The sequence below is a fragment of the Cucurbita moschata genome, unplaced genomic scaffold, assembly GCF_002738365.1.
Source record: "Cucurbita moschata cultivar Rifu unplaced genomic scaffold, Cmos_1.0 Cmo_Scf00001, whole genome shotgun sequence".
NCBI lineage: Eukaryota > Viridiplantae > Streptophyta > Magnoliopsida > Cucurbitales > Cucurbitaceae > Cucurbita > Cucurbita moschata.
Window position 1 is genome coordinate 299,183 of NW_019268517.1, and position 12,888 is coordinate 312,070.

At 37.7% G+C, this 12,888-nt stretch overlaps 2 protein-coding genes across 3 annotated transcripts in view; one reads left to right on the top strand and one right to left on the bottom strand.

The window, feature by feature from the left end:
- LOC111445203 (bromodomain and WD repeat-containing protein 1-like) overlaps nt 1-9,919 on the top strand; it is a 14,039-nt gene extending 4,120 nt beyond the window's left edge. Inside the window, exons 6-25 of the mRNA XM_023083460.1 lie at nt 479-588; nt 682-759; nt 852-952; nt 1,722-1,819; nt 1,897-2,018; nt 2,173-2,276; nt 2,353-2,430; nt 2,992-3,070; nt 3,216-3,384; nt 3,507-3,577; nt 4,225-4,305; nt 4,404-4,474; nt 4,698-4,794; nt 4,896-4,955; nt 6,056-6,110; nt 6,203-6,603; nt 6,691-8,496; nt 8,572-9,153; nt 9,238-9,296; nt 9,417-9,919. Coding sequence (XP_022939228.1) covers nt 479-588; nt 682-759; nt 852-952; nt 1,722-1,819; nt 1,897-2,018; nt 2,173-2,276; nt 2,353-2,430; nt 2,992-3,070; nt 3,216-3,384; nt 3,507-3,577; nt 4,225-4,305; nt 4,404-4,474; nt 4,698-4,794; nt 4,896-4,955; nt 6,056-6,110; nt 6,203-6,603; nt 6,691-8,496; nt 8,572-9,153; nt 9,238-9,296; nt 9,417-9,612 — 4,418 coding nt within the window. The 3' untranslated portion in view covers nt 9,613-9,919. The remainder of the gene's footprint in view (nt 1-478; nt 589-681; nt 760-851; nt 953-1,721; nt 1,820-1,896; nt 2,019-2,172; nt 2,277-2,352; nt 2,431-2,991; nt 3,071-3,215; nt 3,385-3,506; nt 3,578-4,224; nt 4,306-4,403; nt 4,475-4,697; nt 4,795-4,895; nt 4,956-6,055; nt 6,111-6,202; nt 6,604-6,690; nt 8,497-8,571; nt 9,154-9,237; nt 9,297-9,416) is intronic.
- LOC111445212 (DNA-directed RNA polymerases II, IV and V subunit 9A) lies at nt 9,855-12,405 on the bottom strand. 2 transcript variants are annotated; one of them, XR_002710798.1, is made up of 5 exons: nt 12,099-12,405; nt 11,921-11,996; nt 10,653-10,811; nt 10,194-10,333; nt 9,855-9,945 (listed from the first exon to the last, which is right to left on the bottom strand). XR_002710798.1 is itself a non-coding variant. In XM_023083472.1 (4 exons), the coding sequence occupies exons 1-4, from the start codon at nt 12,125-12,127 to the stop codon at nt 10,253-10,255; spliced, it is 345 nt and encodes a 114-aa protein (XP_022939240.1). In that variant the 5' UTR covers nt 12,128-12,405; the 3' UTR covers nt 10,025-10,252. The 2 variants fall into 2 exon arrangements, 1 of the variants encoding a protein (XP_022939240.1); XM_023083472.1 differs by lacking the exon at nt 9,855-9,945 and having other exon boundaries at nt 10,025-10,333.
- Between the last annotated feature and the right edge of the window lie 483 nt (nt 12,406-12,888).

Consider the following 12,888-nt stretch of genomic DNA (forward strand, 5'->3'; position numbering starts at 1 on the left):
TTTTTTTTTTTTTTTTTTTTTTTTTTTTTTTTTTTTTTTTTTTTTTTTTTTTTTTTTTTGTAATTTCTCATTAGATCTTCTTTTGCATGATTGAAATCCATTTCTTTAGTTGGGTTCCTGTAACAGCTCAAACCCCACCGCTAGCAAATGTTGTCCTCTTTGGGCTTCCCCTCAAGGTTTTAGAATACGTTTATTAGAGAGAGGTTTCCACACCCTTATAAGAAATGCTTCGTTTCCCTCTCCAACCGATGTGAGATCTCACAATCCACCCCCTTGGGAGCCAGCATCTCGTATTAACAACGGGAGGATTTCATTAGAAGAGATCATCACCATATCTGATGGTGGAGCGTCACTAACTTTTATCTCCTCAAAATTGAATAAAATACCCACAAATACTATCTATCCACCTGAGCTAACCACTGTCTCATATTATTTCTTTGTCTAGCCAATGGTTCACTTTTCTTTTAACTTTTGACAGCAATTTTTGATCGCATGGGAAGATATGTGATAACTGGTTCAGATGATCGCCTTGTAAAGATTTGGTCAATGGAAACTGCATATTGCTTGGCAAGCTGCCGAGGACATGAGGTGAGGTTTAATTACTTAGAGGAGAACACCCGACAATTCAGAATTTCTTGAGTAGAGTGTGCTGATATGTTGATCAATTTTGTGCTTCAAAAGGGTGATATCACTGATCTGGCTGTAAGTTCTAACAATGCTGTGGTGGCATCATCTTCAAATGATTTTGTTATCCGTGTTGTAAGTTCACTTTAACGACAGGCTTATTTCTGTTTACTTCTATATTGTGGAAAAATCAACCTTTACTTGTTTTTCCTTGTGGTATGGTATAGTGGCGCTTGCCTGATGGGCTACCAATTTCAGTCTTGCGAGGACATACTGGTGCTGTTACTGCCATTGCCTTCAGTCCCAGAGCTGCATATCAGCTTCTTTCGTAAGGCTGATTCCTTTTCATCTTTTGTCTTAGCTTATGAAGTTTTTTCTTTTTTCTTTCTTTTTTCTCTTTTCTCTTTTTTTTTTCCTGAAAAGAAGCATACTTTACATGATGATTTAAAAGTTACAAATGTGTTCAAGTTACAGGGGAGGAGTAGAAATGGGATCCTTCTATCCAAAGATCCATCAAAGTTGCAATTTGATGATTAAAAAGTTTCAGATATGTTCTAGTGACAAGGGAGGAGTCAAAATAAGATCCCTTCTATCTAAGGAGTTATCAAAGTTGCAAAAAAGCCCCTCAATTGACAAATATCATCTGAGGAATAGTTAGCAAAAACAAAAGATCGAGAACACTGCCAAAATGCTTTAAACTTAGCTGCATCCCTATCATTGCACTCAAGAAATTTGTGTTAAAAAGATCGTTTGGTTTTTTGGACTAAATCCCACATTTTTCCTTATCATCTTTGGTTTTGGACTTGAGCTTGACAACACCACATAGGAGCTGAAAGATATCGGTCCTGGTTTCTTTATTGAACAACTAATACATATAACATATTTTTTTTGAAACGGGAAACAATTTTTATCAATTTTTAAAAGATTGGAATATGGGGTTCCAGCAATTCCACGAATCTGACCCGAGGAAAGGATTCCCTTATGAAAAGCTTATGAGCTGCAGTCTAAAAATTAATTTTTACATATAATCACTAGAAAATGAAGCATGTGTACTTTTTGTACGAAATCATTTTGTAGGATTTCTCTTTTTTGTGTAGGTCGTCAGATGATGGAACATGTAGGATATGGGATGCTCGGAGCTCTTCCCAGAGTGCTCCTCGGATTTATGTTCCAAGGCCTTCGGACTCAGTGACTGGTTGGCCATTTTTTGTTATTATCGATACCATTGATGTCTTGTTTTTTCTTTTTAACTTATTTTGCAATGAATTTTAGCTGCAGCAAGAAACAGTGGCTCTTCCGTGAGTACTCTTCCTCAGAGCCATCAAATATTTTGCTGTGCATTTAATGCTTGTGGAACTATTTTTGTTACTGGTAGTTCTGACAGTTTAGCCAGGGTAAAATTACTTTTTTTCTTCAAATAATATCTTATTCTTCTTTAAACCCTTGAATGTTTTTCGTGCGTAGTTTCAAGCTTTGAAGTAAGGATAAGTTCCTATCGATAAAGGTGTACTTGATTAGCTAATCTTTATATGATTTTTTATCAAGCAGGTATGGAGTGCCTATAAAGGAAATAATGATAACCCAGACCAACCAAATCATGAGATTGATGTGTTGGCTGGCCATGAGAATGATGTCAACTATGTGCAATTCAGGTCATATTTTCTTATTGTACGTTCTTTTATATTATTAGAAGTTTCATGCTAATCTACTCTTGCTACATTTCTGCAGTGGATGTGCAGTAGCATCAAGATTTACAACAACTGACATTGTGAAGGAAGACAATGTTCACAAGTTCAAAAACTCCTGGTATGTTTTGCCACTTCTGGTGGGAAAAAAGGCTAGAGCTAGAAGATATAATTGGGTTATAGGAGATATTGTTGACAACTGCAGATAATTTGTTTGCTTTTTGCCTGCTTTGTTTTTGAACTCCTATGCTATTCAATTTGAAATTTTGTAGTTCTTGTAGTAAGGTTTTAGGACTTTCAAGTTTGCTTATCATGCTTTGTCAAAAGTACTTCTCTGACTTGCATATTTTGACCATCGTTATATAGTATTCCTTGATTTTGCGTGACTGTTTTCCATTTCTGCCCATTAGGTGCATTATTGGGTGAAACCCACTCAGTTCTTCACCAAATTGGTGGATAAGTCTATTGAGAGACCGTCGGTATACATATGCATGATATAAAGATCCATAATTTTTGCAAAATTTGACCAAGGAGCCAGAGGAGTAAAAAATTGCTTGTGGATAGAAAATGGAAAATACTTTATGGGTTTAGTAGTTAAATAAGAAAATAAAAGATGGATTGTGCATTTTTCCTTATTTATCAAGCATCTTTACCCTAAGTTAATTCCTTGTTGTGGTTCCAGGTTCACTTACGACAATATAGTTACTTGTTCTCGTGATGGCAGTGCAATTATTTGGGTTCCAAGATCACGTAGGTCACATGTAAGTTTTTAAGCGACTCCTTGCCTTTTATGCTGGTGTGTACTCCTTAATGTGGTTGAATAGGTTTCTTTTTTGGGTGTATTTAATATAGTTGTTATATATCTCTCTCATTTCTAATGACATACCTTTCAATTTTTTGTTTCAGGGGAAGGTTGGCCGCTGGACCCATGCATACCATTTAAAAGTGCCACCTCCACCCATGCTTCCACAGCCTGCTCGAGGCGGTCCTCGTCAGAGGATTCTTCCTACTCCTCGTGGTGTAAATATGATAATTTGGAGTCTAGACAATCGTTTCGTCTTAGCAGCTATAATGGGTCAGCATTTTCTCTAACCTCTCTATCAAATATATATAGAGTATGTAGAATACCTTTTTAATATATTATGTTTCCTACTCGAAGCTTGAAAAAAAAAAACTGTGATTGTAAATTTGATGCAGATTGTAGAATTTGTGTTTGGAATGCTTCTGATGGAAGCTTAGTGCACTCTTTGACTGGTCATACTGAATCTGTAAGTGGTTTATTTAGTTGCAAATTTTCTGGTTAACATGTTCACATCATTTTTTTCCTCAGAAAGTTTAAGAGTGATTTCTGTGAAGTCTTATCTAGTAGTTGTGATATATACATTTCTTCATAAGATGGTCGTGGCATTATATGTAATATGCACAGTGACATGCGTGAATTACTTGCGAAATATCGTATGTCAAGAATATTCAGTATATGATGACGTAAGGATCATCATCACACTTATGTTCAGGTCCTCACAGTGACATGCGTGTAATTTTTATTTCGGTTTGTGACATGAACTTGAATATATATTTTATGACTCATTTAAGCAGACCATCTTTTGGTTGAAACTGGCCAGTATAACGAATCTTTAGACTCATGGCCAGGAACTAACATTCCCGAAACTAAGTAATGCAATACCTCACCCTAATTGTAGATCATCTTTTTCTTTAAACAATAGCCCATGAGTATAAATACTGACTGTTTTAAGCAAATTGGATTGCTAATATATCCGCCTCATGAAATGAAGAAAATAATTGTATATACTAAATAATATTAGCAGTTTCATTTATTGCTTATTGCATTATGAATCCTAAAGATATCCATTTTTCAATTGTAAGTTCTGATAAGATCACTCCATATCCCTGACAGACGTATGTACTCGATGTTCATCCTTCTAATCCAAGGATTGCTATGAGTGCTGGATATGATGGGAAAACAATAGTTTGGGATGTGAGTTTTTGGGTCCCCTTCAGTATTTCGTTTGAAGCCTTTCTATTTCCTACTTTTTCACGAGGACTTTCATTATATATAATGTTATTTGATTTTAGATTTGGGAAGGCACACCAATTCGGATATATGAAATTTCTCATTTCAAACTGGTCGATGGCAAGTTTTCATCGTAAGTTCATACTGCACGTTGCGAAATTGATCCTCATATGCTTGATTCTCTCTAACTTAATGTGAAATTGATCCTCACCTTTTGATATCTAAGCTGATTTTGCATATGTGCATTTGTTTTGTTCTTCATATTGAGATGTTCTTAATGCAATGGATGAGTTTTTCTCTGTATCCCTTAAGTAATGTTTATACTATAATGTCTTAGTTTTGTTTCTGTGATATAGAGATGGGACATCAATTATACTTTCAGATGATGTTGGACAGCTATATATATTAAGCACAGGGCAAGGAGAATCCCAACAGGATGCCAAGTATGATCAGGTACTTAAGAACATTGATATTTTGTTGAGCTCTGCTTTGTTTCCTTCACGATCCCATTTTTGCTAATGTTTTGAATACTGATTGTCTTGTCTTTACTGCAGTTCTTTCTCGGTGACTATCGCCCACTTATTCAGGATCCTTCTGGCAATGTCGTTGACCAGGTAGGGGAATACTATACGTTGCTATTAAGCATGCGACAAAGCAATTTCTAATGGTCTGTGATGATTATCTTGTGCATGCTTCATACATGTGCTTCCTCTGCTTTCATGCCATCTCTGAAGTCTGAAATAATTTCTTGGCTGATTTCATTTTCCTGAGCTAGGATTGTATTAACCCATAATAAACGTGCACAAGACTGCATTAACCCAATGAAGAACCTTGGTCAATGAATTATTGAAAAATCACCCAATGAATCAATTCTCCAGCCTTTAACATCATCTTTATATCCATCAAAGAAACTGGAGCCGACCTGGTCAAAAAAGGCCTGAAATCTTTATCCTCCAAGTTTCATAAGTTTTTAATTTCCAAGAATAGTAAGAGGTGTCCCTATAATGGATAACAGAGGACCTTAACTATCTTTCTATTCTTGATCACAAAGCCACGCCTCTCCTTGTTCTCTCTCCTCCATCCTCTTCCCTGCCTTCCAATCCGTGCTGCACCCTTCTGCCATTGAATCACCACCCCTTTCCAGCACAAACATGGACGAGAACTATGGTCGTTAGGTAGCCCCATTGAAAGGAAAAACTATACAGATAGGTTAGTCCAACGTTTTGAGGGAGTTGAGTCTGTATTTCTGAAGTATCAAAGGATGGCGCATTCTCCATCACGTTTCCTTGGAGGCTTGGAGCACTCTCCCTGGATTATTGGCTCGTGGACTGCTTCAATCTACTGCTTAAGACCCCGTTAAACCAAAAGTTCTCAAAATTTTGAATTGATGACTCCTTTAAAACACTGATCTCTATGTATCACTTGGATGCCACATCCTCCACACACTCAACCAAGCTCTCTTGCTTGCTTAAGGGTGTTCGAGGGCTTAAAGGGCGCTTAGAAGGGTGAATGGTATCATGCTGATTTTAATGCATCTCTTTTTTGTGATTTTCGTTTTTTTTTTTTGGTTACAAGCTACTGGATCTCTTTATCATTATTATCAACCGTCGTACGTTATGTAATCAGTTTTCTTTTCTTTTCTTTTGTTGTGTACTTTTATTTTATTTACGACGATATTTTATTATACTGAAAACGCCAACAATATTGGAGTCAGGAAACTCAACTCACTACTTACAGGCGGAATTTGCAAGATCTCCTTTCTGACTCAGGTTTGTCTCTCCTACTCCAATTGATATTGGTATATGTTTTCAGTTTGGTATTAATTCATTGTGTTTTCTGCTTGTGTGATAAAAAATTGTAGGCATGATACCTTATCCAGAACCTTATCAGACTGCATACCAGCAAAGGCGTTTGGGTGCCATGGGTCTTGACTGGCGTCCATCTTCTCTAAAACTTTCTGTTGGTCCCGACTTCAATCTCGACCCAGATTACCAATTGTTGCCTTTGGCAGACTTGGACATGTTGATTGAACCATTGCCTGAGATTGTAGATGCAATGGATTGGGGACCAGAAAATGAAGTACAAAGCGACGATACCGATTCAGAATATAATGTCCCTGAAGATTATTCTACTGGTGGGGAGCAAAGAAGTCTAAATTCGAACTGCTCAACGGATCCAGAATGCAGCTCTGAAGACACAGGGATCGACGATGCCCCTGCTGATGGTCTTCGAAGATCAAATAGGAAAAAACAGAAAGCAGACGTGAGTATTATATCTTTTTCCCCTGGAGTCTTTACAATAAATATATTAATTTCCGCGAATAAAGTTTTCTTTCGACCAACATTTCAGATGGAGGTCATGACTTCTTCAGGAAGGCGTGTTAAAAGACGGAATATGGACGAGTATGAAGGTGATATAGTTAGGAGTTCCAGAAGCCAGAAGTCGAAATCTGGCCATAAGCCTTCCAAAAAAAAATCAGCATCTAAGTTGTTAAGACCTCAAAGAGCTGCTGCACGTAATGCTCGTAATTGGATATCATCATTTAAGGGAAAATCTACAGATGGAGAAGATGAATACGAATCGGGAGGTGATTGCTCAGAAAGTGAATCTACATTAGAAGATTCAGACATCGAGAGCGATGAATACAAAAGGTCATTGCAAAACAGAAATAAGCATTCAAAAGGGAAAGAAGTATTCGTAGATGGAACCGAGGAGATGACAAAATCTCTTGATGTTCCTGAATCTCGTGTGGATGTTGGAAACCGAAAGAAGTTGATTCTTAAATTCTCCCTTCGGAATCCGAATAAGGTCGATCCTCCTTTAAACACAACACTTACTTGTTCCAACATGGCTGTTGTGCCTAGCTCATCATCAAGGTCCCCAAAGGAAGATATTGAAACCAGTCAGATTCTTATGAGACCAGAGAGGCAATTTGGAAATACTGATGGACATTCTGATCTGACCGAGGTCTACACAAATGGGAACATAAGATGGGGAGGTTCCAGGGTTCGTTCATCAAAGCGCATAAGATTAGGCGAAACTATGCCTTCTGAGGCATATGCTGCAATGTCTAGTTCGCTTCCCGATGGCTATCATAATGAAAATGAGAACGACGTTCGTGAATCTTTAGAACAAGAAAATCATTTTGGTACTCCATCCCCCCATTCAAAGTTGGAGAATTATTGTGCAGAGAAAATGGGCGATGGGGATGATGATGCTTCTGGGCAATCTCAGGAGGTTATCAACGGTGGAGACGTTAAACGTGTCAACAGTAAGTCGAGTGATCACGATGATTCAAATAATTTGAATTTAATGTTTCCTTCAGATGCAACGATCACATCGGTTCAAAATGGGACCACTGCTTCTGAGCAAACTGGAAATATTGCACCAATGCGTGCAAAGATCAGGTTGAGGAGTGTTTCTTTGGACCCTGAACATTCTCTGAAGCACAAAATAGAATCCTTAGATGAAAGCTCAAAGAACGATGAATACAATACGGTGCTCGGAAGCCCTCGGCATCTGAATGGGCTGCAGGAGGATGTCATGAATGGAGCTTATTCTGATCATAGAAATGATTCCCCACAAGATATAGATACTCCAAATGATGAAAAACTAATGTCAACCTTGTGCAACTCTGATGAGTTGCAAGCAGTAGAGGCTAACAAAATGTTCACTGCTGTTTATAGAAGATCGAAGTCGAACAAAGGGAAGAGTAATGCAGAAAGCAACGGTTGTGGCTCAGGTGAAAATGCTTCGGGCAACGTTAGTCTACCTGCTGAAGCAAACAATCACAAAAGTATGCCTCGTAAGACACGATCTTCGAGGTTTAAGGATGCCTCATATGATCTAAATAATGTGGGTGACGATCTTAAATCGGACGAAGATCAGGAATCTGAACATAGATCAAGACGTTCTGCAAACTCTTCTGCAAACAGATCCCATATACCAAATGAAGAGTGGGGATCAAGCTCAAGGATGACAGTTGGATCGAGATCCACTCGTAACAGGAGTAGTTTTACTCAAGACATAAATCCTGTGGAAAGAAGAAAGTCAGTTCAATATGCCCGAAAAGGATCGTGGTTAATGATGCCCGCACATGAGGGTGGCTCCAGATATATTCCCCAACTTGGCGACGAAGTTGCGTATTTGAGGCAGGTAAGTGATCATGGATAGTTTTGTGCTGCCTGATTCTTACATTCCATCTTTGACTGAATGTTACTTTCCTGACAGGGCCATCAAGAATACATAGATCACTGTTGTACAAATTACTATCACACAAAAGACACCGGACCTTGGACCTCAATCCGGGGTCCTGTACGAGCGGTTGAGTTCTGTAAGGTTGTCGAGCTTGTTTATTCTACTTCTGCAGGTTCTGGAGATAGTTGCTGTAAAATGCTACTCAAGTTCATAGATCCTACTTCCCATGTATACCTACAATCTTTGAAGTTAACTCTGCCCGAGTTGACTAGTTTCCCCGACTTCTTAGTCGAAAGAACTCGGTTTGAAGCGGCAATGCAGAGGAATTGGACATTCAGGGATAAGTGCAAAGTGTGGTGGAAAAACGACGTCGGAGTAGATGGTAGTTGGTGGGATGGTCGGATTGTCTCCGTGCAGGCAAAATCTTCGGAGTATCCAGAAAGTCCTTGGGAGAGGTACACAATTAAGTATAGGAGTGATCCTGCAGAACCACATTTACATAGTCCTTGGGAGCTGTATGATACTGTTACTCAGTGGGATCAGCCTCGAATAGACGACGAAAACAAAGCGAAGTTGTTAACTGCCTTCGACCAATTAACGTCGACTTCTATGCAGGTAGTCTGCTTCTTCAAGGTTATTGTGTTTTCTGTTTATATCCTTTTGATGGGTAAACCTGATATTGTCCTTCAAAAATCTCAGGGTCGTTACGGGATTCAAGATTTGATGCTTCTCGCACGAAAGACACAATACAAGAACAGGTACTTTCATGAATCCATTTGCTATCAATTTCTTGATCCATCTTCCGAGAAACTTAACTGCCTAGACCTGTATATACAGTATTCGAATGTAATTTTGGCCTATTGTACATGTATGTATAGGTTTCCTGTACCATTGTGCCTTGAGATAATCCAAGAAAGATTACAGAATGATTACTACCGTAGCTTGGAAGCTTTGAAGCATGACTTCATGGTAATGCTATCAAATTTCGAGTCATTCGTGGCAAAGAATGAGAACATGTCGAAGAAAATTAGACGATTGTCGGACTGGTTTAGTCGCAACATATCACCGTTGTAGATTCTTGTAAAATACGCCTCTTAGCATTCTAAGAATTTTGGTAGAAATTATTGGCCAATGTTAGGTTGAAGAAGAGGAAGAAGAAGAAGAAGAAGAAGAAAATGCTCACTTTGGCTATTTATCTTGATTGTAGATAATTCTTTTTCCCTATTTGATCAAATCAATGCCTTTCATTCAAATCCTTTAGGAAATTAGAGAGGGAAAGATGGAGTGGAGGTGCCATCTTTCACCCGGATTCATTTGTGTATACAATACTCTTTATCTTTCACATCCACAGCAATAACAAATGAAAAATCAGTATTCAGCACTCCCAATTGCTCCGGTGGTTGATGCCTACAAATTAAGACCAATCTTTTTGTTCAATATTTTTTTAGTATGTCCATAGATAAAGGGTTCAATAAATATCAAAACCTTATGGTAATGATGATGAAATCTTCATAAAAATTAAGATCTATAAAATAAAAACTTAGTTGAAGTTCGTGGTCCTCATCAACCCACATTGACAATCAGTACAAATTGTACACCCCATGCCAAAAAAGACGTCTTTAAGCATAAGAGTGTTAAAACACTTGATGACATACCAAGAGTCGATGAAACTTGGATTGCATGAAGTAAACATATGTTCAGCACATATTTGACATCAATCTCTCCACCTGTGACCACAATTTGGATTGCAGCAAACGAAGAATAATGTCATACCTTCCTCCCCTCTGGCAGTAGCCTGCATACAATTATGCAATGAGATCATGGCTAGATATAAGCATGAACATGATGAAATGATGCAAATCAAAATTCAAAATTGGTAACCTCTAGCAGCCTACTAAAATTCAACAAAACAAAACTCATTCAAGAAAACCTTACCGGCGGTATTCACAGCCCAAGTAAGATAATGATGTAGCATGTAATTGAGAACAAACTACAACTTTTGGGAGTTAAGAATGAATGAAGCTTGGGTTGGAAATTCTAATACTGATGAAATCAAGAGAGGGAAGAAGAAAGCTCAAGCCTAGCAAACCAGAGTTGCAAAACAAAAAGTGAACCTGGAAGAAAACAGCTTCTCCATGGTTGCATTGAGCACATCGGACAGCTTTTGTGCGAGGGAGCGTTGGATCCGCAGCAACATCTTGCAGAACTTGAGTGCGTTCCCCTACGGCGTGATGAATCTCATTCCTATAGACACAGTTATTGTCAGCAACTTCCTGCAAACAGAAATTTAAAACAAAACATGAGAATTAATGGTCAGAATAAGGGGGAAGGAAACCATCAATTCCTAGAAATTAAAACATGTCAATACACAGAAGGGGGAGTATAAGTAAGTCAAATCAGAAGAAAAGAAGGGAGGATGTTGATCTCAGTGTACAGATACAGGTGTATCTTCCAGTAGGCAAAAATAAAAGCTACTCGGCTACAAGAAAATAGAAAGGAAGTTTTCATCAATGATCCATCAGGAAAACATACATTAACTAGAGGTAAAGAAAATATGCAATTCAATTAGTAAGAATTTCAGAACACATATAAATTCAAAAGGGAAATCAAAAGCCACTCGTGAAGATTAACTTCAACAATTCCACGACCTAAGGGAGTGAGTTAACACTAATATCAATGAAAAAATGGCCCAAACTTGCATCGTTCAAAATTAAATTAGTAATACCATCCTAATAATTTTATAAAGGTTGAATTAACCGTCAGCACAAATGTTATATTCCCTCACCTAGATTAAATGAAACGAGTAGCTGTTTCTAGCATTTGTCTAGATGTATATTCATACTGATGGACATGCATATCTCCCACTAAGAACTGTAAGGGACCCGTTAGCATGCCATCAAAAGATAAGAATTAATTAAATCATAATCTTCTTAAATTTTTCCTTCCTGAAAACTATTATACCGAAATGAACTACACAAGCAACCAAGAACAATGGGATAGTATGTCCTTCAAATTCAGAGAAGGGTAAGCTAACAACAGAGATGATAAGACGACAGGAACATTTAACAGGGTGACGAGTGAAAGTGACAACCTTGAGTATCTGAAGGCATAATCACGAATCAGGACCAAATATCGTTGTCTTAGGGTAAAAAATTACTAAAAAGCAAGGCAAGTCACATCCAGAAGCAGAATGATATTTGATTTGAACTACAGAAAGAAAACGATAGCAAAAGGTTTCACCAGAGACCCGACAAATATATAGAGAGAACACCGTACTCGTAAGTCGTAAACTATTACATTAGAAATGAAAGACTAACTAATAAACCTAAAACGTTCACAAAGTTACAATAGAAAGATGAAATGAAAAGAAGGAGAAGGTTACCTGGTGATCACAGTTGCGACACGCATAGAGAAGAATCTTCTCATCCCTATCCTCCTTCGGATAGAGAATGTTGTTACTGCAACATAAGAATTTCCATATTCTCAACATTTTTCAGCAACTTAAACTAATCAACACAGTAGAACAAGAGCCATATGCGACATTAAACCCTAACACATACCATTCCCGGCAAAACTTCATGGTACTCATCTTGTAGAAGATAGAAAAACAAGAAACCCTGAACTAATACAGATCAACTTTCAGCTAGGGTTTTAGCAGCTGTTCAGCTGAAAATCAGAAGGAATCTGCGCAAAAATCAACGCTATACTCAACAGAAAGAAAGAATTTGAGGAGTGGAATCACTGGAATGCTCAGTTAACGCATCTATCCGTAATCGGCTGCGGTTCTAGAAACGTCGATCAGGCGAAAGAGAAGAGATTTCTTCCATTGGCGGGAGGACGTGAACTTTGACTGCTTACAGTTCTTGTAAATGGGCTTCGAATTCCGAAACTCAAATGAAATTTTAGTGGGCCAATAAACGGCCCAACTCAAATATAGGCCCATTTGTTTGATTGGCATTTTTTTTCTTTATAAGCCCAAAATAAATTTAATGGATAAATGGCCACTATATATTAATATTAATTAGAACCCCTTAAATGAACTTAGAAAAAAAAATTAAATTCAATGCACAAATTATCTCGTCTTTCGAGCATTTGAAAATATTTGGTTCGAAATCGGTTACACTTAGTCGTGTGGTGTGTTAATATTGTTACAATGTATATACTTTGCTACTAAACGTCGAGTATTACTAAGTTGTTAGACATGTCAGTTGAAAATAGATTTAAATCACACGACACTCTTAGCTTCGATAAACCTAATTACAGTGGTTTACTCAATTCATCCCTATACAAAGTCAAACGAGTAACAATCTGAGTAAGCCCGAGATGAATATTACTCTTAAATGAAACAAT

Coding starts and splice junctions, on each gene's coding strand:
- LOC111445212 (XM_023083472.1), bottom strand. CDS start 12,127: ATGAGTACCATGAAGTTTTGCCGGGAATG. Junction 11,997..12,098: donor ATGAAGTTTTGCCGGGAATG/GTATGTGTTAGG, acceptor CTTATGTTGCAG/TAACAACATTCTCTATCCGA. Junction 10,812..11,920: donor GTCGCAACTGTGATCACCAG/GTAACCTTCTCC, acceptor TTCTGTTTGCAG/GAAGTTGCTGACAATAACTG.